Source organism: Danio rerio, chromosome 14 (genome assembly GCF_052040795.2).
Source record: "Danio rerio strain M-AB ecotype USA chromosome 14, GRCz13ab, whole genome shotgun sequence".
Lineage (NCBI taxonomy): Eukaryota > Metazoa > Chordata > Actinopteri > Cypriniformes > Danionidae > Danio > Danio rerio.
This window is the reverse complement of record NC_141034.1, coordinates 19,774,162-19,798,712: the sequence shown is the minus strand read 5'-3', so window position 1 is coordinate 19,798,712 and position 24,551 is coordinate 19,774,162. Positions and strand designations below refer to the sequence as shown.

Below are 24,551 nucleotides of genomic sequence, written 5' to 3'. Positions count from 1 at the left end.
AGTTTTTAAAACCAAGCCAAACCACTGTTTATATACACATCCCTGTTTATATGTTTATATACACTACCGGTCAAAAATGTGGGGTCAGGTTTTTTTTTTTAAAGAAAATGATTCTGTTCATCAAGGCGGCATTTGTTAAATGTAAAAAAATGTTAAATTGTTAAAGTTGTAATAATTTATTAAAATTTTTATTTCTTAATTATTGTATGTAGTTTCAAATAAAATTATTACTCCAGTCATTATTGCTTTTATTACTATATCATTAATAATAATAATAATAAAATAATAATAATAATAATAATAGTGTGATTTCTGAAGGATCATGTGACTCTGAAGACTGATGTAATGAAGCTTAATATTCATCATTAAAATCACTTAAATGAATTATTCAGTTAAATGATAAACTACTTTTGAACAGTCGTTTTATAGTGCAATAACATTTCACATTTTTACAATTTGTTCTGCATTTTTGATGAAATAAATTCAGCCTTGTGAACCAGGAGAATCTTATTTTTAAAACAGTTAAAAATCCTACTGACCCCAAACTTTTGACCGGTAGTGTAGCAACATAAAAAAATACAGACTCTTCAAACAAGCTTTAATTGACAGAAAAAAAATAACACTGCTACATTTAAATTTCATCAGTTATGAAATACCTTCAATTTCAACTGAAGACAATATCGTTATAGAGATCAGTTCAGTGTTGTTTCAGTTTATTTAATCAATTATGAAACGTCCTCAGATTCAGCTAGAGCAGCCCTCCCAAAAGCTAAAAAAAAAATAAAAATTCATATGATTAACCAGTTCATTCTGAATTTGACATATCAAATATGCAAATATGAGTGCAAGAGTGCAAATATGTCAGTGCCTTTACAAAATAATAATTGTCCTTTAATGTGTAACTTTAAAATGCATCAGATAATTCATTCATTAATTTTCCCCTTTATTCATCAGGAGTTGCCACAGCGGAATGAACCACCAACTTATCCAGCATATGTTTTACACAACAGATGCCCTTTCCGCTGCAACCCAGCACTGGGAAACACCCATACACTCTTGAATTCACACACATACACTACAGCCAAGTTAGTTTACTCAATTCCCCTATAGCGCAAGTCTTTGGACTGTGGGGGAAACCGGAGCACCCGGAGGAAACCCACACAAACACTGGGAGGGGGATGACCCCTGTTGTTTAACTTTACAAGCATCTTAATAAGAGCAGTTTAAATTTTTAATCGATTATGCTACAATATTATCTGGGGCTTTCATGGTCTTCCACAGTGCAAAATAATATATATTTCTTAGAGTTTTTTCCTTTTTCTATTGCAAATATTGACAATATAAGAAAATATTCTTGCTTAAAATTAAGTTAATTTTTACTTAAAGCAGCTACATAATTTTCTGCAGCGGGGTAAACAATTTATCATAAGATTATTTTTCATGCTTTTAGAAATTTCACTTTCAAAAACATTAACTTCTATAAAATGCTTTATTTAAGAATTTTCAAATGTACCAGAGATTTATATGTAATATGTTTTCTGTTTCTCAAAAGATTTTAAAAGAAACAGCAGTTTTAGATTCTTATTGGTGCTTTGTTGAATTGATTTTTGTCTTAAAAAGAGGTGAATATTCTTCGAAAACTTCATTTTATAGCCTTTTTACTGCAATAAATTCTTCATTCAAGTAGCCTATTTGACAACAAAAACGAACCAATAGCCTAAATAATTGTTTTTTTAGAGGGAACTATCCCTTTAAATGTCATGTTGTTTTGTTTATTTAAGGGGAGAATTTAGTTTAGTTTTAATTTCCCTTTTAATTGCTTAAATCAACTACATCAGTTGGCAAACACTTGTCGGGCTATGTAAACTCCCTGCATCTGCAAAGGGAGTGGATCTGCTATCCCTTCCCCCATCACTACCACCACCATCATCACCGCCGGACCAGTGAACACCAGGCTCGGCACATCATTTCACCGTTATGGCAAATGAATTCTCAGAAAACAGAGACGGAACTGCCAACTCACGCCATGCCAACCTCACGTCGTCACTAGACCTGAGCACGTCTCTGGATCACAGCGTGCAGACGCGGATTTTTAAAATCATTGTCATCGGGGACTCAAATGTGGGAAAGACCTGTTTAACCTTCCGCTTCACCGGCGGAGCCTTCCCGTGCAAAACTGAAGCCACCATCGGCGTGGATTTCAGGGAGAAAGCGGTGGAGATCGAGGGCGAGAAAATAAAGGTGGGATTTATAGAAGGGGTTGCTCTCGCCCTGAAGGCCGACATCTCGTTGTATTACGATTGTATTGTGTGTTTCAGTGACAGCAGCATCACGAGGAAGCTCAATGTTTACATTCTGAGTAACGTTAATATCTACCATTACTGTTTCTTTGATCGCATGCAGCGTCAAAAACATAGCCTAGTTTATAGTTTCCATTACAGGCGAGTCAAATTACATGTCATGTGGAAAATTAAAAACAAAAATGCGAGTGCTTTGGTCACACCTGCTCTTTATTGTTGCTTAGGATGGTAATGTAATGTTTTGGTAAATGGTAACTGGTTTTTACTTCGTAAAAGATGGTCATTACCTTTTCCAAACTCCCCATCAGCTGCACCAAAATGTTATTATCAGATAAAAGTTAATGTATCATAAAGTTATAGATGCACCTTATGCTGGTCTATCAACAAATGGTTGTCAACCTGGTATATAAAAGGTTATAAAAATGTATGAGCATATAAGATGTAAATGAATATATACAGTTGAAGTCAGAATTATTAGCCCACCTGCTTATTTTTTTCCCCAATTTCTGTTTATCGGAGAAAAGTTTTTTTTTCAACACATTTTTCAACACATTATTTTTAATAACTCATTTCTAATAACTTATTAATTTTATCTTTGCTATGATGAAAGTAAATAATATTTAACTAGATATTTTTCAAGACACTTCTATACAGCTTAAAGTGACATTTAAAGGCTTAAGTAGTTAATTAGGTTAACTGGGCAGGTTAGGGTAATTAGTTATTAGGGTAGTTATTGCATAATGATGGTTTGTTCTTTAGACTATCGAAAAAATATACATAGCTTAAAGGGGCTAATAATGTTGACCTTAAAATGGTGTTTAAAAAAAATTAAAAACTGCTTTTATTCTAGCCAAAATAAAACAAACAAGACTTTCTTCAGAAGAAAAAAATATTATCAGACACACTGTAAAAATGCCATTGCTCTGTTAAACATTCTAAAGGAAATATTTAAAAATTAAAAATAATAATAATGATAATAATTCAAAGGGGGGCTATTAATTCTGACTTCAAATGTATACTCACACGCACACACATATATAAATATACAGTTGAAGTCAGAATTATTAGCCCCACCTGTTTATTGTTTTTACCAATTTTTGTTTAATGGAGAGAAGAATTTTTCAACACATTTCTAAACATAATAGTTTTAATAACTCATTGCTAATAAATGATTTATTTTATATTTGCCATGATGACAGTAAATAATATTTGACTAGATATTTTTCAAGACACTTTTATAAAGCTTAAAGTGACATTTAAAGGCTTAACTAGGTTAATTAGGTCAACTAGGCAGGTTAGGGTAATTAGGCAAGTTATTGTATGATAGGCTAATTTGTTCTGTAGACTATCGATAAAATATATATATAGCTTAAAGGTGCTAATATTATTGTTTTTATTCTAGCCGAAATAAAACAAATAAGACATACAGTGAAAATTTCCTTGCTCTGTTAAATATCATTTGGGAAATACTTAAAAAAGAAGAAAAATTTCAAATGGAGGCTAATAATTTCGACTACATTCGATATACATACATACATACATACATACAATCATATATACATACACATTATCATTTGCTTGTGATTTTAAGGCCTATGACCAAGCATTTCAGGAGAGTTTAAAACATTTGGGCACAAAAAATTTTGGTGTTTGTAAGTAACAATTTATGCAAATGTTTTTTTTTTTTGCTTCAATTTTTTTGTCTTGTTTCTAGACCAAATATCTACATTTCGAAGTGAAAACAAGATTATTTTACTCACCTTAATGGCAGATCATTTTGCTCGTTGTAAATAAAAAACTTTTTTGTTATTTCTTAAGAAGGTGAGAATAAAACAGTATTTGTACTTGAACTATAAAAAAAAATCGTTATTTGTACTAGAAACGAGAAAATGCAAATTAAGAAAACTATTTTCTTGCACTGGTATTACTGCACCTAAATATTGTTAGACTCCCCAGAAAATTGCAAAATAGAACTGATAATCTTGTGAAACTGTGTTCGTATCACAATATTTATTGCAGAAAAATCGTAATATCAGATTTTTCCAATATCATTTAGCCCTAATGTATTTGTATTTTAATAAATTATTAATTATTATTTTGAGCAATTTTTATATCTGTCTTATGTAGCAAAAGCTTGTATAAGAAAAATTGTAAGTTGCTTTGGAATAAATAGTCTGAAAAATCCCTAACTGTAAATATTGCAGAGGTGATTATTTTTTCATGATTTTTCTTTTACATGACGTTAAAAGTTATGTAAAAATAAGGTCAAAGATTTGAACGGAAATCTTCAGAATGTATACTTAATACCTATGAATGGTTAAAGTTTTTATTTTTAAAGATCAATTCATAAATAATTATTTTTATAAATTAAATAAATGTATTTCTTAGCTGTCAGAGTCACTTTTCTTTAGTGCTGATGTTTGTTTTTGTCTTGTTTTTTCTCTTAACAGGTACAAGTATGGGACACAGCAGGCCAGGAGCGCTTTCGAAAGAGCATGGTTGAGCACTACTACCGCAATGTGCATGCTGTTGTTTTTGTGTACGACGTCACTAAGATGGCCTCATTCCAAAACCTAAAAACCTGGATTCAGGAGTGCAACGGTCACGGGGTGTCATCGGCAGTGCCTCGTGTTTTGGTGGGCAACAAATGTGATCTAGTTGACCAGATCCAGGTGCCTTCCAACACTGCCCTCAAGTTTGCCGATGCCTATAACATGCTACTGTTTGAAACATCAGCCAAAGATCCCAAGGAGAGCCAGAACGTGGACTCCATTTTCATGTGCCTGGCATGTCGTCTAAAAGCCCAAAAGTCCCTGATTTACAGAGATGTGGAGAGAGAAGATGGCAGAGTAAGGCTGACGCATCAACCAGACCCCAAGAGTAACTGCCCGTGCTGAGGACCTTAAACTGTGAAATTACTAACATTGATAATTTACAATGCAAGAATGTGCCTGCGACTAATTTTAGTTACTCAATGACAGCTGCTCCATGAACTTTCTCAGTTTTTCTGTAAGTGTGCTTTTTTTGTGTTCTAGTTGCACTCAAAAGCAAATCCCACAAAGCCTGTCAAGAACATGTTGGGGCTGCATTTCATCTCAGAATAAAAACAAAGAGATGAGAAATCATGATTTGCTGAAAGGAAATGATGCCTTTTTTAGACTGTTTTGTGCATTGGGACATTATTTTCATGGCAGTTAACACTTTTTCACAAATATTGATCACGAATATTGATAAAGTTCATGTTTTCATTACTATATATATATATATATATATATATATATATATATATATATATATATATATATATATATATATATATATATAGTTGGGGAAGTTAGTATCCAACTAATCACTATTTTTATCAGAAAACATATTTCTAATTTTTATTATAATTTACATATTTCTAATTTGCTATTTCTAAGTTGCTGTTGACATTACAATTTTCACCAGCTGTTGATAACAAACAAATAAATACATATAAAAAAGGAAACAAATCTAGTTTACAAATTAAGTTATCCAGGAGAAAAGTGTTGAACGCATGAAGAAAGGGAGATGTAAAAAGGCAGTGAACTCCCAGACAGCAGCTGAAATCTCTCAGTTGTTATTCAGCAAACCTCTGTCTTGCATCTACATTATCAGGATGATAAAGATGAAACCAGGGTGGACATTTACAAGACAGTGATTCTAAACACAGCCAAAGAAACTCATATGGTTTCAGAAAAAGAAACCCAAGCTGTAGAACGGCCCAGCCAATCACAATAAAAATCAAAATAAAGATCAATTTGAATAGGCAAAACACAAAGAACCATCAAGATTTTTACACTGTTAAAGTCTGTGGATAAAATCACACCTAAGCATTCTACACATGAGAGTCGTCATTAAGCTGCCATCTTATGCCAGTTGCCAGAACTTATTTTCCTCACAGTATATACAAATATATGTATACATACAGCTAATGAAAAAAAATTTCACCACTTAAAAATTCTGTTGTAGTATTTCATAATCCTGATTTTCAATTAAATATTAGCTATTCTGACAAGTTGTCATTGTCAGAAAAATGAAATGTTGTCAGACATTTATAGGAAAACAAACATTAAATCATTCCAGAGAAACATCCCAATCCCTCCACCTCGAAAAGAAATTAATATAAACATGGTTACAGTAATGAAGATATAATGACAATCATCAGTTTAATAACAATACACCTATTTAAAGTGAAATCTTCAGATGCACTTTTAGGATTTCTGGTTGGAAAATCTGTTAAATTGCCATAAAAACAATGTCAGAGTGCAAATAACCTCAATAATATGCTTCATTTCCTTAATCAAAAATGTGACCTTGACATGTTTGCAAGGGATTTCCTCTATACTTTTTGATCTCTCGTGATTAATTCAGGGCACACAGGATCTGCAAAATACCACTTAAAAGTAAGGTTTCAAAAATCGTGACTTTTTTAAAAATGGATGGTTCTGTCACACATTTATTTGTATTCATACATCAGATCGCAATCAAGTTTAGATATTGTTTAGAGTACAAGAGATTATCATTAGCTGATGGTCTATTAAGTGGCTATTCATATACATTTGCACAATAAGATTTTCACTAAGAGAGCCCTTTCCCAAATATATCAGTCACTGAATGGTGATTGAATTGTACCAAAACAAGTATTTAAAAAATTAGGCACAAATCTTAAATAGTTGTGAATTGCCACGAGATTAAAGCTTAGAGCTTAAAGAAATAGTTCATCCAAAAATGAAAAATGTATTTACAAATTGCTCACCCTTGTGTGTTCCTAAATCATTTTGGGTTACTTAATTTTTTGGAACTCAAAAGAACATAATTTGAAGAATGATGAAACAATACAGCCATTGACTTCTATATTTTCTGATTCCCTATACAGTCATACTATTGCTGCTTGTTTATACTACTTATATTTAAAATTAGTTGAAACAACACAATTCTTAAGTTTTTTTTTGGAACAACTTAATTTTTTTTATGTTCAGTCCACTTATGTTTGTAAATTGTATCCAACATAAAGAAATTGCATAAAACCAAGCATTTTTTACAGTGTAATATGATTGTCAACAGATACCAATAACATTCTTCAAAATATCATCTTTTGTGTTTAGCAGTTCAGAGCAAGCGCAGGGCGACTAAATCCCTTAATAATATTCATTTTTGGGTGAATTTGAGTTATAACTGTTAGTATTGCCTAAATATATTTTTTCCTATCACAGATTATTAACATTAACCCTCACTAACTACTTGGATATATCTTAAATTAGGAAGCTATCGAATCTGACGGATAGCGTTAAATACATAATGAGCCAATGTTTAATCTGATAACACTCACAATTCACCACACGCTTCTTTCCATGGGGACGAGTATAAAAGTATGGAAGGTTTTTATGTAGCATCACAATATTTCACCAGCTCAAAGCGGTTCTTCCAAATGCACAAACAAAATATTTAAGGAGGCTAATGATTGTTAGATGCTTCTTTAAAAGGACCAGAAAAGAATTCAATTAACATAACAAAGAAAGATGGCATTGAAAGAATTCATAATAAGATAATGTGAAAATTTTACAGTAAATTAAGGAAGAATTTGTTGTGACTTTGTTTTTTGTCCTCTATCTACTGCCTATTCTGTTTTATTATTTCCGATTTAATACTGGAGAAGTTGCAGTTTTTTGTTTGTGTGGTTTTAAATACTGTCCAATTCATAGGAGAATTCTCTGGTTTCAACAGTGTTGGCCTTATATCCGCTCAATTGAAGCCTTATTATTTGTCTTGTTTTGTGCCATTGTATGCTGTGTGACATGTTGGAGTATGTATGTTTGGTTTTGAGCACCAAATTAAATCTCACATATCTTGAATCACAGAGTCTTTTATTCTCTGAGAAATGCTTGAAAACATCAGCGGTTATTAGAGTTTGTGTTTTAGAGCAGGGGTGCCCAAACTTTTTCATATAAAGGACCAAAGGCCAAAAATTATTGAGAGTCATGGGCCGAAGGTAAAAATACATATCAAGCTATATTACATTAAAGTTGCCAAGGGTAATATCCTAAATTATTTCATAAGATTTAAAGCTAAATAGAAACATTACTTTAAATCATATTAACTAATGTAGTAAAACATTTAAAATGATAACTTATTGGAATAATAACATAAACAATCACATTTATAACATTTATTTATTTGATTTGTCCTCTGTCGGCTGACAGTATGTACATTTAAACTAAATCTGATTAATTTACTCCATTTAATTGAAACATTTTATTTCTGTTAGCTTTTAACAATAAAACAAACAAAAGGTTACATTATATTTGAAATGACAACCTCTCGCATGTCCATCATTCTTTCTCTCTTCTCAGATGGGATGGCGGGCCAAATCAAAGGTTACTGTGGGCCAACTTAGGCGCACGGGGCCTAGGTTGGGCATCTCTGCTTTAGAGAAACAAAACCTAGATTTTTTTTTTTTTACTGATCAAATGATTTTCAAAAAGCATTGTTACTATTTTACTTTATCTTTTTAACCCTTAGGTACTATTGGAGGTGTTTTCATCCACTCGGGGGTGATTTTGAGTCTTAATTTGGCCATAACTTTTTCTGTGTTTCAGCTAGCAGAATGATTTATATAGATTGAATATATTTTGAGAAAATGCTTTGAATTTTTTTTTTTTACGCTCAACAATACACTTTGGAAAAATGTATTACCATTTGTTATGAAACATGCACTGAATCAAACTGCTGTAAAAATGCATCAGATAACATTTTTTTTTCAATTTTTTCAATTTTTTTTTTGCATGAATCTGTTAATCAACCTCAGTCGTGATCAAAACTACTAAATTGCATATAAAATTTTATTTGGCAAAATCATAAATGAGGCCACTGATTTGGTGAAAAACACAATGATGTATTGTCTATATAAAAAGTAATTGTAAACTGGATTTCTTTTACCTTTTATCAAAAGTCTTGGACATGTGAAACAACATTGCCTTTGATGCATTGATTTGTATTAATTTTCTTTTGCTTTCTCCTTAATTTACTGATGGTAAGTAAAGGTTTTTTTTTTTTTTTTTATAAAGCACCTTTCCCAGTCATTGAGTCACAAAGTGCTTTACAATAAGAGAAAACCAAAAAACAGGTAAAAGAACACATATCAATAAAGGAAAACATATCAAAACAAGTCAAAAATCCAAGTACAGAAACACTAATACTGTTAATTAAAAGCTTGTCCAAGCAGATTTGTCTTTAAACGCTTTTTAAAAAGTTTATCTGATGCCAGATTTCTCAGTGTTATAGGTCCAGAGCCTTGGGGCCACAACACAGAAGGCATGGTCACCTTTAGTGACCAAGTTCTGGGAATGGCCAAAAGGTCTTTACCAGAAGACCTCAGAGACAGGCTATGAGTGACCACGTAAAAAGATCTTGAATATATAGGGGTGCTTGACCATGTAGAGCTCTTTATGTAATGACCAGGATCTTAAAATTTACTTTAAAACTAATCGGAGGTCAGTGACTTAAGCACTTTACTCTTGGTGGCTGTTTGTGCCCCATTGACTTCCATTATAACCACAATTTTTTTTTTATTGCAATGACCATGACATCATACAATCATGCAATTTTTATTGTTGATGGTTTTCCCTGTTGGGAAGAAGTAAAGTTAGTATTTTTTTACTGTTGATCGTCAGTTGGCACAATAAACCCTTTAACTAGGCCTGTGCATTAAAAAAAATCTTGATTTTACATGAGTATAACAGCAAATTATGTGTGTCTGTGAGTGTGTGAAAGTGTGAGAGTGACCTTTGCGCACTTACCTTCATGTGTATGAGAAAAACTAAATATGCATCTCAGCTCTCAGAACTACATGAAGTAAACAAAAACAAAGACTGTATTTATGCACCATCAAATGTGCTTAAAATGAATGTTAATAGGGCAAAAACAGCCACCAACAGTAAATTACACAGAAAAAATTAAAATCTAACAATGTTTCAAAGCCACTGTTGTTACTAATCCTTCTCATGTCCAAGACTGTAATAAAAGGTTAAAAAACAGTCCACAATTACTTTTTATATTGGAAATACCTCATTTTGTGTGATTTCTCTCACCAAATCAGTGACATCATTTGTGAACTTGTCAATTAAAGAGTTTAAAAGTATTTAAAAAAAAAACATTTAGAAGTTTTGATCAGGACTAAGGTTGATTAACAGATTTATGCAAAAATATTTTAAAATTAATGATCTGATGAATTTTTACAGCGGTTCAATTAAGAAGATGTTTTCACCTCTAACATAACAAAAATTGATTGAGAAAAGTAATAGAGGACAAAAAGACTGCATGCAATTATAATCTTCCTGCTGTTATAAATACAAAAATAGGTACATTTGCAATGCAGAGAGGAGTTAAACATGGATTTTGAGTATGTGGAAGGACTCATTTTTCATTGTACTAAATATAAACGAGTGGGAAAGGGCGTAATAAATCTTACCTAGAGTGCTTAGTAATCAGTTATGTTTAAATAAATAGAGGCTATAGATTGTATTGGACTGGGGCTCACATTTACAGAATAGGCACAGAATAATAAAAGAATATATATATATATACATGTTTAAATGTTAATTAGGTATAACAAGAAAAATGTAAAACATTAATCTATTATTTCAATTTAAAACTGGTAAAATTAGGCAAAGAAAATGCAAAATACATCACATGATAGGTGACCAAAATGATTGAAATTAATAGCCATGTCAGTGTATTTGGAGTTTAAAAATGTATATATTTATGGCTATAGCAAGTTTAAGCATTAAGTTGTTTTATTTATTTTATTTTATTTTATTTTTTTTTTTGTGTGTGTGTATTTTACATATTTATTTACTTATTACTTACTTATTTAACCAGGTCCTATTGGGATACAATATCTCTTCTACCAGGGAGTCCTGATCAAGCTACTGTAGGCACCATGACACAGTTGAAGAAATACAGGATATCACATATAACTCGCAAACACACAAAACAAGGTTCTTAAAATAGTATAACTATAATCAATTATTAATCTATTGTTAGCATGATTTAAAATTTTGCCAGCATGTTTTTTTTTTTTTTTTCTCATGGCAGCATGGTGGCGCAGTAGGTAGCACAATCGTGTCACAGCCAGAAGGTTGCTGGTTTGAGCCCTGGCTGGGTCAGTTGGCATTTCTGTGTGGAGGTTGCATGTTCTCCCCATGTCCGCATGGGTTTCCTCCAGGTGCTCTGGTTTCCCAAGGACATGTGGTATAGGTGAATTGGGTAAGCTAAATTGGCGGAAGTGTGTGTGTAAATGAGCGTGTATGGATGTTTCCCAGTGATTGGTTGCAGCTGGAAGGGCATCCACTGCATAAAAACATATGCTGAGTAAGTTGGTGGTTCATTCCGCTGTGGTGACCTCGGATTAATAAAGAGACTATAAAAAATAAAATGATGAATGAATGTTTTTTGCACAAATTAGCAGGTTGCTAACATTTTAGTACGTTATTGACATTTCAGCAAGTTGCTAACATATTTAGGACATTGTTAGTTTATCAAAGTTATGGCTAAAGTCTTCCAGCTTTAAAGTCTTCCTAGCAGGATTAAGCATGTTGTTACAATGTTTTTCTTTGTTGTGATGCTACCAAGGCTAATGCTAGCATGATTCTGAGTTTTGCTATCATGTTTTAACATGATTTAGAATTGGTTGCTAGCATTTAGTTAACATGTTTTAGGATTTTGTTTGTATTTCAAAGTTTAAGAAATTGAAAATGAAATTATTAGGCAAAGTCTTCAGGTTTCAAATGTTTTGTCCAGATTTCCACAATCAACACTGAGGTCACTGATGTGTTGTGGATAGAAAAGTGTAATAGAAAAGCCGAAGAGGAACCAAATGCAAACAAAACACAAGAACACAAAGTCAAAACACAAGTCCAGACATGGGTATTGCCATAAGCTAGCAAGACAAGACAAAAAACTAAGGTAATGCACAGACACAGACACAGACACACACACACACACACACACAAACAAAAAAAAAAAAACAGGCAAAATGGTTTCTGAAATATTTGCCTGAAAGGCAACACCAAGTCAACTATTAAAGAGGATTTACCCCTCAGCTTATTTAATTGGTCAATTTGCACTCAAAAGTATTTTTATTTTTGGACTTTCAAATTAAATTTCAAATAAAAATGAAGGTCTACTCATCATTTACTCAATTGGCTCTAAATTTTCATGGTTTAAATGTCATAACCATCAAAATATCTTCTTTTGTGTACAACAGAAGAAAAAAAACTCCAACAGGTTTCTGACAATTAAGTGAAGGTTGAGTAAATGGTGAGATAATTTTCAGTTTTGGTAACTTAGCCTTTTACATCATACTGTAATTTGCAATCAATGACAATGTAGCTTTAACATTATGCGTATGTTAGAATATTATATCATCGATTTATAAGCACTTTTTAAATAATATAATTAATTAAACTAAATTACATTAAGTTATTTATCATCACTTGTTCGTTTATGTCATGTGCTTTATTGAACACAGTGTGGCGTGCTGGAGCTGCATCAACGGGTTGATGAAACACTTCACCAATAGATGTCGCCCTGAACATGTTCTCCTGCATGACTCAGCGTGGAAGACTTTTATTTTGAAATGCAACCAGTCACTTTATCCTGATTTTGATTTTTTTTTGTGAAGTACCAGTTCAGCGGCGGCGGCAGCAGCGACAGCAGCAGCTACAGCGGGTCTGTGGGTTCGGTTTGTGGCTGAGGACGGGCCCGGAGATGGCGGAGTACAGTCAGACGGGTATATTAACGGCCCTGCTGCTGTTCACAGTGGTGACTGTGAAGGATATTTATGTGGGCCGCAACAGCGTGACTCAACAGGAGAACACTGGACCCGACATAAACACACAGCGACAGAATAAACACACGTTCTACACGGGACCTGTCCTCAAGTTCCAGTACTGGTGAGAGACTGTACATACATTAATGCCATTTTTATGTTTTAACACTTTAAATATGTATATTAGCTGCTATGCTAACGGCTAATGTAGCGTATGCGAATAATAATAATAATAATAATATTACATATTCTGATGTATTAAATGGATAAATATATAACATGAATAATTATAATGTGTAAAAATCTATTTGTTTGTATTACACATAGGATGAACTGACAAAATGTGGTCTGTGTTTCTTGATTTGACTGTCAAAAAGCAAATCAACCACCCCTGTAACGTTAATATAAGTTATTAATAATAAGGAATATTTCTACAACGTAACGTATTAATGTTTGTATACAAAATTAGCATATTTGCTGCAAAAAGTGAGCATCTTGTAATTTAAAAATGTGTTGAAATAAGAAGATTATATTGTAAATCTGCTTAAAGCCAATATGAGATTACGCTGCACTTTTCAGAGCACAATCTATGCAGAAATCCATATAACGTTAATTTGATTTTAGTTGAACATTTGACACTTATTTCTGCCAAATGTACTTTCAAAATAAAAGGTACTTGACATCTTCACCAAAAATAAGAAACCTTCATCCTCCATGTCTGAACATTTTGTCTTCAAAAAGCAAGAGTTGAGGTGTGTAATATCCTCAAGAAGTACTGTGTGTTGTTTTTGCTGTTTTCAGTAGTTTGTACTTTTTCTGATAGAAGTAAAATTGGTTTTATATTCGCACATTCAGATATTCTCCTTAATAATGTAATTTCATAAAAGTATTATTTGCAGACTCTAAATAGCGAAATCGTTCAAGCAGCCAATGACTATCAAAGTACAGCATTGTTCACAGTCAAATAAACTGTGTTAATGTTGTTTTCAAGTCACACTTGCAGGTTATTTCAGATGGAAGATTCAAAATGCTGTGCTAAACAATTTAGGAAGCGTTTCACAAGTTGTCACTGTACGAATGTGTGAATATAAAACCAACTTTACCTCAATCTTTGGCTCTATGGTTTTGAAACTTTTCTTTAATATACATGGTTCTCATACTTCTTAAAAGTACTTGAACGCACTTGAATTTTAGACATGAATAGCCTTGAAAGTGCTTGAATTAAATTTAAAATAAAATTTGTTTATGGTTTTATTTAAACAATTGTGCTCAGTTGTCAAAAACAACAAAAAACTGAGACATTCTTAAATAAAAATTTGTGAATTTAATTGTTGTACAATAGCACTGACAAATAATGCACATTTCATTAATATTTTAGAAATTACTTTTGAATATTAACAGTATTTATTTTAACAAACTTTATTAAAGGTGAACATGACCCTATTAGTTTTTGAAAATTAATCTGACATTATTATAATATAAATATTAGGTGGAATATTAAGTACAGTTTGGTCTTTCGTGGTGCTGCATGTGGATTACAACTGTGTTTGGTTAAAAAAATAATGATGCTTTAAAAAGTCATTGAAAGGCCTTGAATCTGCTGTTCGTGAAAGTGTGGAAACCCTGAATATATATTGCAATAAGTATGCAATTTATCCAGATGGCTTAAATAGGTGTAGTTAGAAAAAAAAAACTCATCATTTTAGATTGATTGGGATAATTTTGTACGGGCACATCTGTATAAAATCTAATGAATAAATAAATGACATGCATAGACTATAGAAGCAAAGTGACATTTTCAAAAAAAAATTATAATAATATAGGATGGGATTTGGAAATTATTTTGATGTTTTCATTTGACGTTTTTATTAAATATTTCCAAAAAATAAATACAACAACAATCATACAAACACATTCACTCTCAAAAAAAAAGTTGAACATGAATAAATTTAGGATCCGTAAAATTCAAAACATGCATGTTCTTAATCGTTTCTATAATAGCAGTCATTAACTGTGTGTTGTTTTCAGTATTTCCTGAGGGTACAGTAAGGTGTTCCAGGAGTACTCCCGGTCTATTAGCCAGCTGTACCCGGACATCCGAATCGAGGGAGATAATTATCCTCCCAAACCTATTAACAAGTGAGTGTGTTTTCTAGATCTTCTGGAATCATCTGTCATTCCGAGTTTCCGATAGTGTTTTTTTTTGTTCTGACTTGTACTTGCCATTTATCTTCCTCTGCAGATATCTCGGAAATTTCCTCTCTTATTTTAAATTGCTTGCCATCGCTTTGATTGTGACCGGACAAAATCCTTTCCAAATGTTTGGAATGAACACTCCAAGAATATGGGCCTGGGGGCAGGAGAATAAGGTAATGTTGTTGAAGAAGCGCTTGGACTCTTAACTTTGTTTTATAACAAACTAGAGTCTAAAAATAAACATCACCACGTTAACTGACGCTTATTTTGAGGAATGAGCGGTATTTCAGAGCTGTAACCATGTCGTACTGGGCAGACCTGGTATTAGTGGAATGCAAGGGATGACGTAGCAACTTTAAATGCCTGAGTTACAGACGTAAAATCAGTCCACCTATTTGCTGTTTGAAGGAGATCTTACATGAACAGAAATATTGTTTCAATGCTGTTTGCGTTCATTAATGATTGACTATGAATAGTCTTTTTTTCTGTTTAAAATAACATGTACTGAATAAATCAGCAAAGCATAAATAATTAAATTTAATAACAATTATAACCGTGTGATCATAATAGAGATTTGTGATTGTTCATTACGCAAATTTTATTTCAAGCTGTCAGTTTTCTTAAAGGTTTGTAGCTCTAAAAAAAAAATTATCAACAGAACATATTTTTACCAATTTTAAACATTTTTTTAAAGTTTTGTTCTTTTTTTCCCCACAATTTTTTTATTTATAATTTTTTTTGTATTAAACTAAAGTCTACATTTTATTTCGATTTAATATACCTTCTATGTATAAAATCTCTCTTGTGAATTTTAGTTGATGCAAACACCAAAATGGGTCGTCACGTCTTTGACCCATATACATGTTTATCTGTCTATTCTTTGCACTGTGTTTCTAACCTGAAGCTATTTTAGCTTGAAAGAACGATTTCTCACAATTGCTTGCTCTGTTTTGCAGATTTTCTCCTGCCTCATGGCCTTTTTTATTAGTAATATGCTGGAGACCCATTTCCTCTCAACAGGAGCTTTTGAGATTACACTGAATGGTAATCTCATTAGGATCACCACTATTCTCTTTAGGAAAAATATCTACTTTTTACGTCATAATCACAAAAACGTCATTATGCCTTTCTGTTTTAGATATCCCAATTTGGTCCAAGTTGCAATCGGGATATGTACCCAACATTCAGGAGCTGTTCCAGATCTTAGATAACCACCTTAAGATGAATCAGGCCGACAAGATGAACTTTCCTTCACCGTAGTGCTGTTGTTTTTGCCAAGAGACATGTGAGTGGTTAAACCTGTACAATTACATCAGCATGTATGTCACAGCAAGTACAAGCATAGCAGCTTTTAACAAAGACTTTTTTTGTTTACGTTGTTTTCGATAGATGTGTTTCCCTCTAGGCTTTTGAGTTATTTGCAAATCTCAGTTCTTGGCAAAACATTTTTTAAGCTGAAGTGTTTAATCATTTTTATTTTGATAGTCGTATGTTCTGCACTTGTTTGATCAATGGCTTTTCAGTAATATTAAAATGAATTATCATTAAACATTTCTCATCTTTGAAAATGTCAATTAAAAGATTAAAATCATCTGTGCACCTTTAATATGTTTGCCTGAACTGTGAGAGTACAGTGTTTTTTTTCCTTTGATAAATTTGATAAATTTTGGTTCATCTTATTTAGTTTTTAATGAAGAACTTTCCGCTAAAATCTTAAAATCTTTCCGCTCCTATGCCTCTGACATATTAAAATCTATATCACACATTGATAAATTGTAATTGTGGTAATGTTAATTTCATACTAGGAGGTTTTTCATTCCTATGAAATACCAACTGGCTTTTTAAAGCAGCAGTTTAGTCCATTCGATGTTGATTCATTTACAGCTCTGGCTTGTTCAGTGAATGACTGATGGATCATTTTCATATTTCTGGGTTGCTCAGCAGCAGAAGGCTTCATTGGGTAAACTTAGAGCGAAGTGAATGGGAGAGTACAACAAATAATCGTTTTGCAACCCTATTTGCTGAAATAATCAAAGAGAAACACAACGATGGTGTTTTCAAGACTTTCAGAAAAATGAAAAAAATGTGTGAGACTAATAAAGCAGCTAGAAGAGAGCAAAACGTCAAATTTACTCTCAGCCCCATAGACACTGCATTAGAAGCACCTCGTATAAGCAGTTATTTGTTTCATGTAATTTGATAGAAAGATGATATATTACATATAAATGTTCAAATGTGTGTTATTTTTTTAAATCAAAATATAAAAAAATTTTCAAGGATTTTAGATTATGATGACCGTTAAACGCGCCAGTCTTGTGAAAAGGGTCCATTCAAATTGTTAACTCATTTCTGAGCTTTGTTTTCTAAACCATTACTACATTTTTTTCAAGCATATGAGAATTTGTCAACAATGCTTTTCTAACTCCCTCTGAAAGCGAGTACACTTTATGGATGCATTTAATGTTCTCCACTAATTGACGAAATGCATTTTAAAACCTGCTATAAATAGCAGGCTTTGAAGGATTCTTTAACCGTCGCAAAGCCCCGCCCCCTCCTCTGTCTGACAAGCTTTCTGTATCAACCATGGTGATCCTCTATCAATTTGTGCACTCCTCAAGGAAATGGTGAATAATATCTGGAAAAATGACATACTGATTTTATACGCAAGCAGACATAAAGGTCTGCAGTGTGCATAAGAGGAAAATGAAAACAATATATGTCCGTTTTTGAAAAGGTGAGATTTATGCATCTATATGAAAGCTGAGGAAATATTTTTGTTGATTTATGTTTTGTATTTGACCTTATTCTTCAATGCGGAAGTGCGCTCGTTTTTGCGATTGTTTTGGAACTTCTGATTCAGCTGCCTATGGGAGAAATGACTAGGAATAATAAACGGCAGAGAATGGTCAAACTACTTGCTCTACAAACAAGGGTTTGCATGACTATGCACACAAAATATAGCAAGACAATAAGCAAATATAAGTTTGCAACATTAAGCAGCATAACGAGCTGTTTTTAATTACTAAAAATGAATGGAAGTGAATGAGACCAGAAGTCTCGAGCCAAAATGGTTCAAATGGTTGCGCCCCCTTGTCCACGGAGAATAAGGTCGATATACAACTGTGTACTGGGAAATTGCCTATAAATTTGTTCAGATTAAGTGCACATTACTAATCAAAATTAAGTTTTGCTATATTTAGGGCTTACTAAATGTCTTTGTGGAAATGATCTTTACATTTAATTTTTAGTATAAAAGAAAAATAAATGTCAATGCATAATGTATTCTTGGCTATTGCCAAAAATATACCCCTTCAATATAAGACTGGTTTTATAAAACATGAAGCTGTAACTTTGAAATAATTTTAAATTATTTTATATTTTAAAATAATTTTAAATTAAATAGTTACACATTGATTACCTAACACATAGTTAAAAAAAACACACTCACACACACAAAATCTGGCCTCGCAAGCAAGACAAAACTATAGTGCATATATTAAGTTCAAAGAAACCTGAAGATCAATTAATTGTTTACCTAGCTTTCCAGTCTATGGTCAGGGTATCCATGGGGTCTTAAAGTCTTAGTATTAAAAAAAAAAAAATGTAGGCCTTAAAAAGTATTAAATTCACTGAAATATGGTGTTGTAGGTCTTAAATGATTTTATATGGGTCTTAATTTGTCCATTTAAAGCTACTCTATCAGTACAACAAACAATCCATCAAAAAAAAAAAACATTTAACAAAAGTAAAATTGATTAACCCTGTTAACCAATATGATTTAATTATCTTCCTGACATCATTACAAAATCATTTGTTTAAAATGTCTTCATATATTTATGAATAACCGTATGTTGTACATTTAATTTATCATAGGTTTTTAAACTTGTCTTTTTAAAGAAACGTTTTGCTAAAAATATATACGGTTGACATCAAATTTATTAGCCCTTTTGATTTTTTTTCTTTTTCTTTTTTTAATATTTCCAAGTGGTGTTTAACAGAGCAAGGGAATTTTCACAGCATGTCTGATAATATTTTTTCTTCTAGACGTAGTCTTTTTTGTTTTATTTCGGCTAGAGTAAAAGCAGTTTTAATTTTTTAAAATCATTTTAAGGACAAAATTATTAGCCCCTTTAAGCTTATTTTTTCGATATATATATTTTTTCGAGCTATATATTTTTTTATCGACAGTCTACAGAAAAAAAACATCATTATACAATAACTTGCCTAATTACCCTAACCTGCCTAGTTTACCTCATTAACCTAGTTAAGCCTTTAAATGTCACTTTAGGCTGTATAAAAGTGTCAAATATTATTTAATGTCATCATGACAAAGATAAAATAAATCAGTTATTAGAGATGAGTTATTAAAACTATTATGTTTAGAAATGTGTTGAAAAAAAACAAAAAAAAAACAGGGGGGCTATAATGCTGACTTCAACTGTATGTATATAAATGGAGTTTGCTTGTTTCGACTCACAATTTAAAATGTCTAAAAAATAACAGAATTTTCATTATTATAAGGCAAGAAAAAAAATCCACTGGCCATTACAAAAAATCCCTAGCAATTTGCCATGTGAAAGTAATTCATAATGGTCTTTAAAAAGTCTTAAATTTGACTTGATGAAGCTGCAGAAACCCCGATGGTGTTCTAGTTAGCTCATTTCACCTGTCTTTTTTCCTAGTCCTTAGGTAATTCACTGGTTATTTTGCCATGGCACATCTCTGTAAAATAAAATTAAGCTGGATGTGCTGGTCCAAATACAGAAAAGAAGAGATCATCAAGTTCTCTTATTGGTTCACTTTTACATTGTGGCTGTCCAATCAAACATATTCATTTTACACATGTTTCTATGTTTTGGGAAGGGATGAAAATGTTTATTGCAAAGCCTTTCAGGGTACCTGCTGTCTGCATAGCAAATCTCATACAAGCACATTTTCACCATTTCTTGTTCTTGTTTCGTTTTTTTTTTTTTTTTTTTAACAACAAAGAATGCAGGGAATATTTTGCAAACATTTTCTATTCTTGCAATAAAACCAACTGCAGACTTCTGTTCTTAATTTCATTGCTTTTGTCACACCATGAGATTGCATTACATCTTGACGGAACACAACACGACACAATGCAGAATGTAATGACGTTATAATTTCGTCGGTAGGTCTCCGGAGCTGTTTGGCCGGTCAGCGGGACTGTGGACTGTGGCATAATGAAGGCCTGCGCTGCAAACAGCACACTGTTGGCACAGGCTGGATGCTCAGCCACCACACACACTCCTCCTGCCCAGCAACACACACCTCTGGATCGACTGCATCTCTTCAGAGCAACACGCATTCATAGTAGGAAAGTCTCGCGTGAGCTAAAGGCACTACAGTTCTTACTAGATGCTGAAGTTGTGCCACATGCAGATGTTTTTTTTTTTTATTTTTTATTATTATTTGTGTTGATCAGGGGTAGCTTTGTAACAAGTGCTTTCAGATGAAATCGAATCTCAAGGGCAAATGTCATGTTTTATTAACGTATAGGTTTAAGTCTTAAAATGACCTTTAACAGGGTTATTTGTTTGCACTGGTGTAGATTGTACTGTACTCGGGGGTTTTTGCCTTTTTAATTTAGTGGGAATGCATTTTTCTTTATATGATAATGCTTGAAATTGTCCATTTTGTTTTGTTGCAGGTTTTTTTAGCTAGATTCATAAGTGCAGCATGTGCTTTCGGAGGGAATTAAGGCCAGATGTTTTTCTTCTGCTTAATCTTTAAGTGTGTATGTAAGCACTGCCAGGGGAATTTGTGAATGATCTTCAAATGGCTGCAGTCTTAATGATGGTGTGATTGAGTGATGCTTATTAGAAGACGTGAATGGTAATTCCAGAGACCCCCTGCTCCTCTATTTTTCCAGCTCTTTCCATGTAGATGTGGCGGTAAGCAATGTACCCTGGTATTTAAGCGTACCTCTGTGAATTTGTTACACGAGTGATACAGTAGTTGGGATTAAGTTGCATTGAGAGAAGACATTTTACTTCATTTCATAGTGATGTAAAATAAATATTGACATGTTAAAAGGTTGGTTTGTGAAATCTTTTTCATAATGTGTTGTTCCCTCATATACATTATTTTTTAATATAAACGTGTATTTATTAGGGTACACGATCAAAATTAGAAATACGTCATAGAAAATATATATCCATTGAAAAAAATTCTGTTGCATTGATGTATTATCATTTTGTTTGCCTTGTTTTTTTAACAAACCATTAACTGAGACTTTTAGCTCTTTAAAGTACTAAATTGCTGCTTGTAAATAGATAATAGTTAGCTTTAGGTATTTGGATTGAGAGTGGTTTAAGTTCATACTTTGAGTACTAAAAACAGCCAATCTCGCAATCTCAGGTAATTTAGTACTAAATACTGGAAATTGGTGCTTAAATGTTTTCTTTTATGTTTCCCAGTACTTGGTTGCTGCTGGAAGGGCATCCACTGGATAAGTTGGCAGTTCATTCCGCTGTGGCGACATAAAGAGACTAAGCTGAAGTAAAATTAATGAATGTTTTCTTTAAATAAATTTGAGCAAATAAATTGATGAGCCACTCATTGTGAACAACATTTATTAAAACATGAAATAGCCTAATTTTCACATTATCCTGTACACATTTAAAGTTTTTACTCTCTTTTTTTGTCATATTTTATGACATTTGCACAAATTCTGCCAGGTTTATTGTCTACCTTATCCTAGTTTAAGAGTGTTGTAAATGAAGTTAAACTTTCCAGGAGTATAAATGAGGGAAGTAAGGACTTTGGTCAAATGCAAAGATATTTAAATGCTATCTACGAATGTCAAGTCAAGCAAAAGGCAAAATAGCTGACTTTATATCACTGAGTTATACCACTTTGATCAGGTAAATGCTTTAGGCAAAACATTTTGCAACTATGTTTTGTGCCCGATGCTGTCAGAATGTAAAATATAAACCATTATTTTTTTATTTATTTTTTTGGACACTCATTTGTATGTGGTGATGTATTGTGTTTCCACAGATTTGGACTCATTGTTTACATACTGTACACAAAAAAAAAAAAAAAAACTAACTGGATGAAATCAATTTAATTTAATTGATGGCAAGATTTCCATCCACTCAATGTGTGTAGCACCAACTAAAACAAATATTTACACAATTAAATTCAATTTAGGTGGTCCAAGATTCATTTTCTTTCCAGCTTAGTCCCTTTATTCATCAGGGGTTGCCACAGCAGAAAACAGACTTATCCACCATGTTTCATGCGGCTCATCCCCCTGCAACCTTACACTGGGTAACACTCGAACACTTTTGCATTCACACACATACACTACAGCCAATTTAGCTCACCCAATTCACCTGCACCACATGTCTAGACTCGGGGGAAACCGGAGAAAACCCATACCAACACGGTTAGAACATGTAATTCCCACACAGAAATGCCAACTGCCCAGCTGAGGCTTGAACCAGCAACCTTCTTGCTGTGAGGCGACAGCGCTACCCACTGCTCCACCGTGACACCCAAAAGATGATTTTATCAAATAAAAGTTTAAATACATTTGCATGTTTATTTAACTTAAACTCAAAGGTCTGATATTGTTATGTATGTCTATTACATTTCGATGTTATCCTAAATGAACTAAAAGAGCCACTTTTAAACATATTTCATAATTACATATACAGTTGGTTGAGACTGATCTCAGAACTCATTTAGGACAGTTATTGCTCACTGAGCAAAGCAACAAACTGCAGTTTTGCTAATTGAGCTGCAACACCCAAAGCATGGTGCTTCTGCAAGGTGGTAACCTCAAAACTCAAAGCATTTCATAAAACTTCCAAATTTTCAAACTGAAGTGAAGATTGAACTCTTAACAAGTCTTTATATTAACTTTAAACGCCTAAGATACATTTTATTGTCAACATTTTCATCTCTTAATTCATGCTAGAAACTACACATCCCCTGTTTGGCCAAGTTAACTTAATGGTTTACAAATTCAAGTGTACTATACATGAAACAAATAAATTGGCCAAATAAATGACAAGAATTGTGTTGTTTCAGCTCATTTTAAACAGGTAGTTTGAACAAGCAGCAGTAATCTTTTTTTTTTTTTTAGTTTAAGGCTTGAAGTCACATTGTAATATATTTAGATTAATGTATCAGAACATTCAAAGCATACTATGACATAAACGTCCATTGCTTTAAAATGCATTTTTATTTGGTTTAATATCTTCTTGTGTCAAAAAACAAACAAACAATGTACTTCATGTACTTTCGAAAAAAATGAAATCTGAAACACAGTCCATATATTAAATCATGCAGTGAAGACTTGTGTCAGTTGTGAATTGGGCTCTTGTCTGTTTTCATCCTACGGAAGGTCACATGACATCAGACGCATATAACAGGGCTATTATGTGAGAATGAAGAGTACAGTAAATTATGTGACGGACTGAATGTCAATGTTCACAACGACAGAGATGTAGTTTCCTACTAATGTGCTTTATGAGATGTTCAGACAATTCATATAGTCATCCATGTGATATCTACTCACTGGCTACTTTATTAGGTAAACCTTACGAGGATTGGATTGGATACTAGTAAGGACTTTTGCTCCCAGAATTTCCCTAATCCTTTGTGGCAGAGATTCAACAAGGTACTGGAAATATTCCTCAGAGATTTTGGTCCATATTGACATTATAGCATCCATCACACAGTTGCTGCACATCCATGATGTGAATGTCCCGTTCTACCACATCTCAAAGGTGCTCTATTGGATTGAGATCTGTTGAGTGTGGAGGCCATATGAGTACATTGAACTCGTGTCATGTTCATGAAACCAGTCTGAGATGATGAATCATGCTTTATGACATGATGTGTTATCTTGCTGGAGGTAGCCATCAGAAGATGGGTACACTGTGGTCCTAAAGGGATGGACATGGTGAGTAACAATACTCAGGTAGGCTGCGGCATTGACAAGATGCTCAATTGGTACTAATGAACCCAAAGTGTGCCAAGAAAATATCCCCCACACCATTACACCACCATCACCAACCTGAGCCGTTAATACAAGGCAGGATGGATCCATGCTTTTATGTTGTTAACACTAAATTCTGACCCTACCATCCAATTTTGGTGAGCCTGTGTGAATTGTAGCCTCAGTTTCCTGTTCTTAGCTGACAGGAGTGGCACCTGGTGTTGTCTTC

At 32.9% G+C, this 24,551-nt stretch overlaps 2 protein-coding genes and 1 long non-coding RNA gene across 4 annotated transcripts; 2 read left to right on the top strand and 1 right to left on the bottom strand.

Moving 5' to 3' along the window:
• The first annotated feature begins 1,910 nt into the window (after positions 1–1,910).
• Positions 1,911–11,253, top strand: rab33a (RAB33A, member RAS oncogene family). 2 transcript variants are annotated; one of them, XR_015506906.1, is made up of 3 exons: positions 1,911–2,241; positions 4,751–5,309; positions 11,202–11,253. XR_015506906.1 is itself a non-coding variant. In NM_001045428.1 (2 exon segments), coding segments are annotated over 2 exon segments (711 nt in total). In that variant the 5' UTR covers positions 1,943–1,977; the 3' UTR covers positions 5,198–5,428.
• A 1,716-nt stretch (positions 11,254–12,969) lies between these two features.
• selenot2 (selenoprotein T, 2) lies at positions 12,970–21,404 on the top strand. The gene is given in 6 exon segments (NM_001098487.2): positions 12,970–13,276; positions 15,181–15,291; positions 15,395–15,521; positions 16,305–16,392; positions 16,487–16,633; positions 20,505–21,404. Coding segments are annotated over 5 exon segments (633 nt in total). The 5' UTR covers positions 12,970–13,091; the 3' UTR covers positions 16,609–16,633; positions 20,505–21,404.
• LOC141377493 (uncharacterized) lies at positions 20,793–24,022 on the bottom strand. The gene is made up of 2 exons (XR_015507344.1): positions 22,583–24,022; positions 20,793–22,488 (listed from the first exon to the last, which is right to left on the bottom strand). It is a non-coding gene; the product is annotated as an uncharacterized LOC141377493 (long non-coding RNA).
• Between the last annotated feature and the right edge of the window lie 529 nt (positions 24,023–24,551).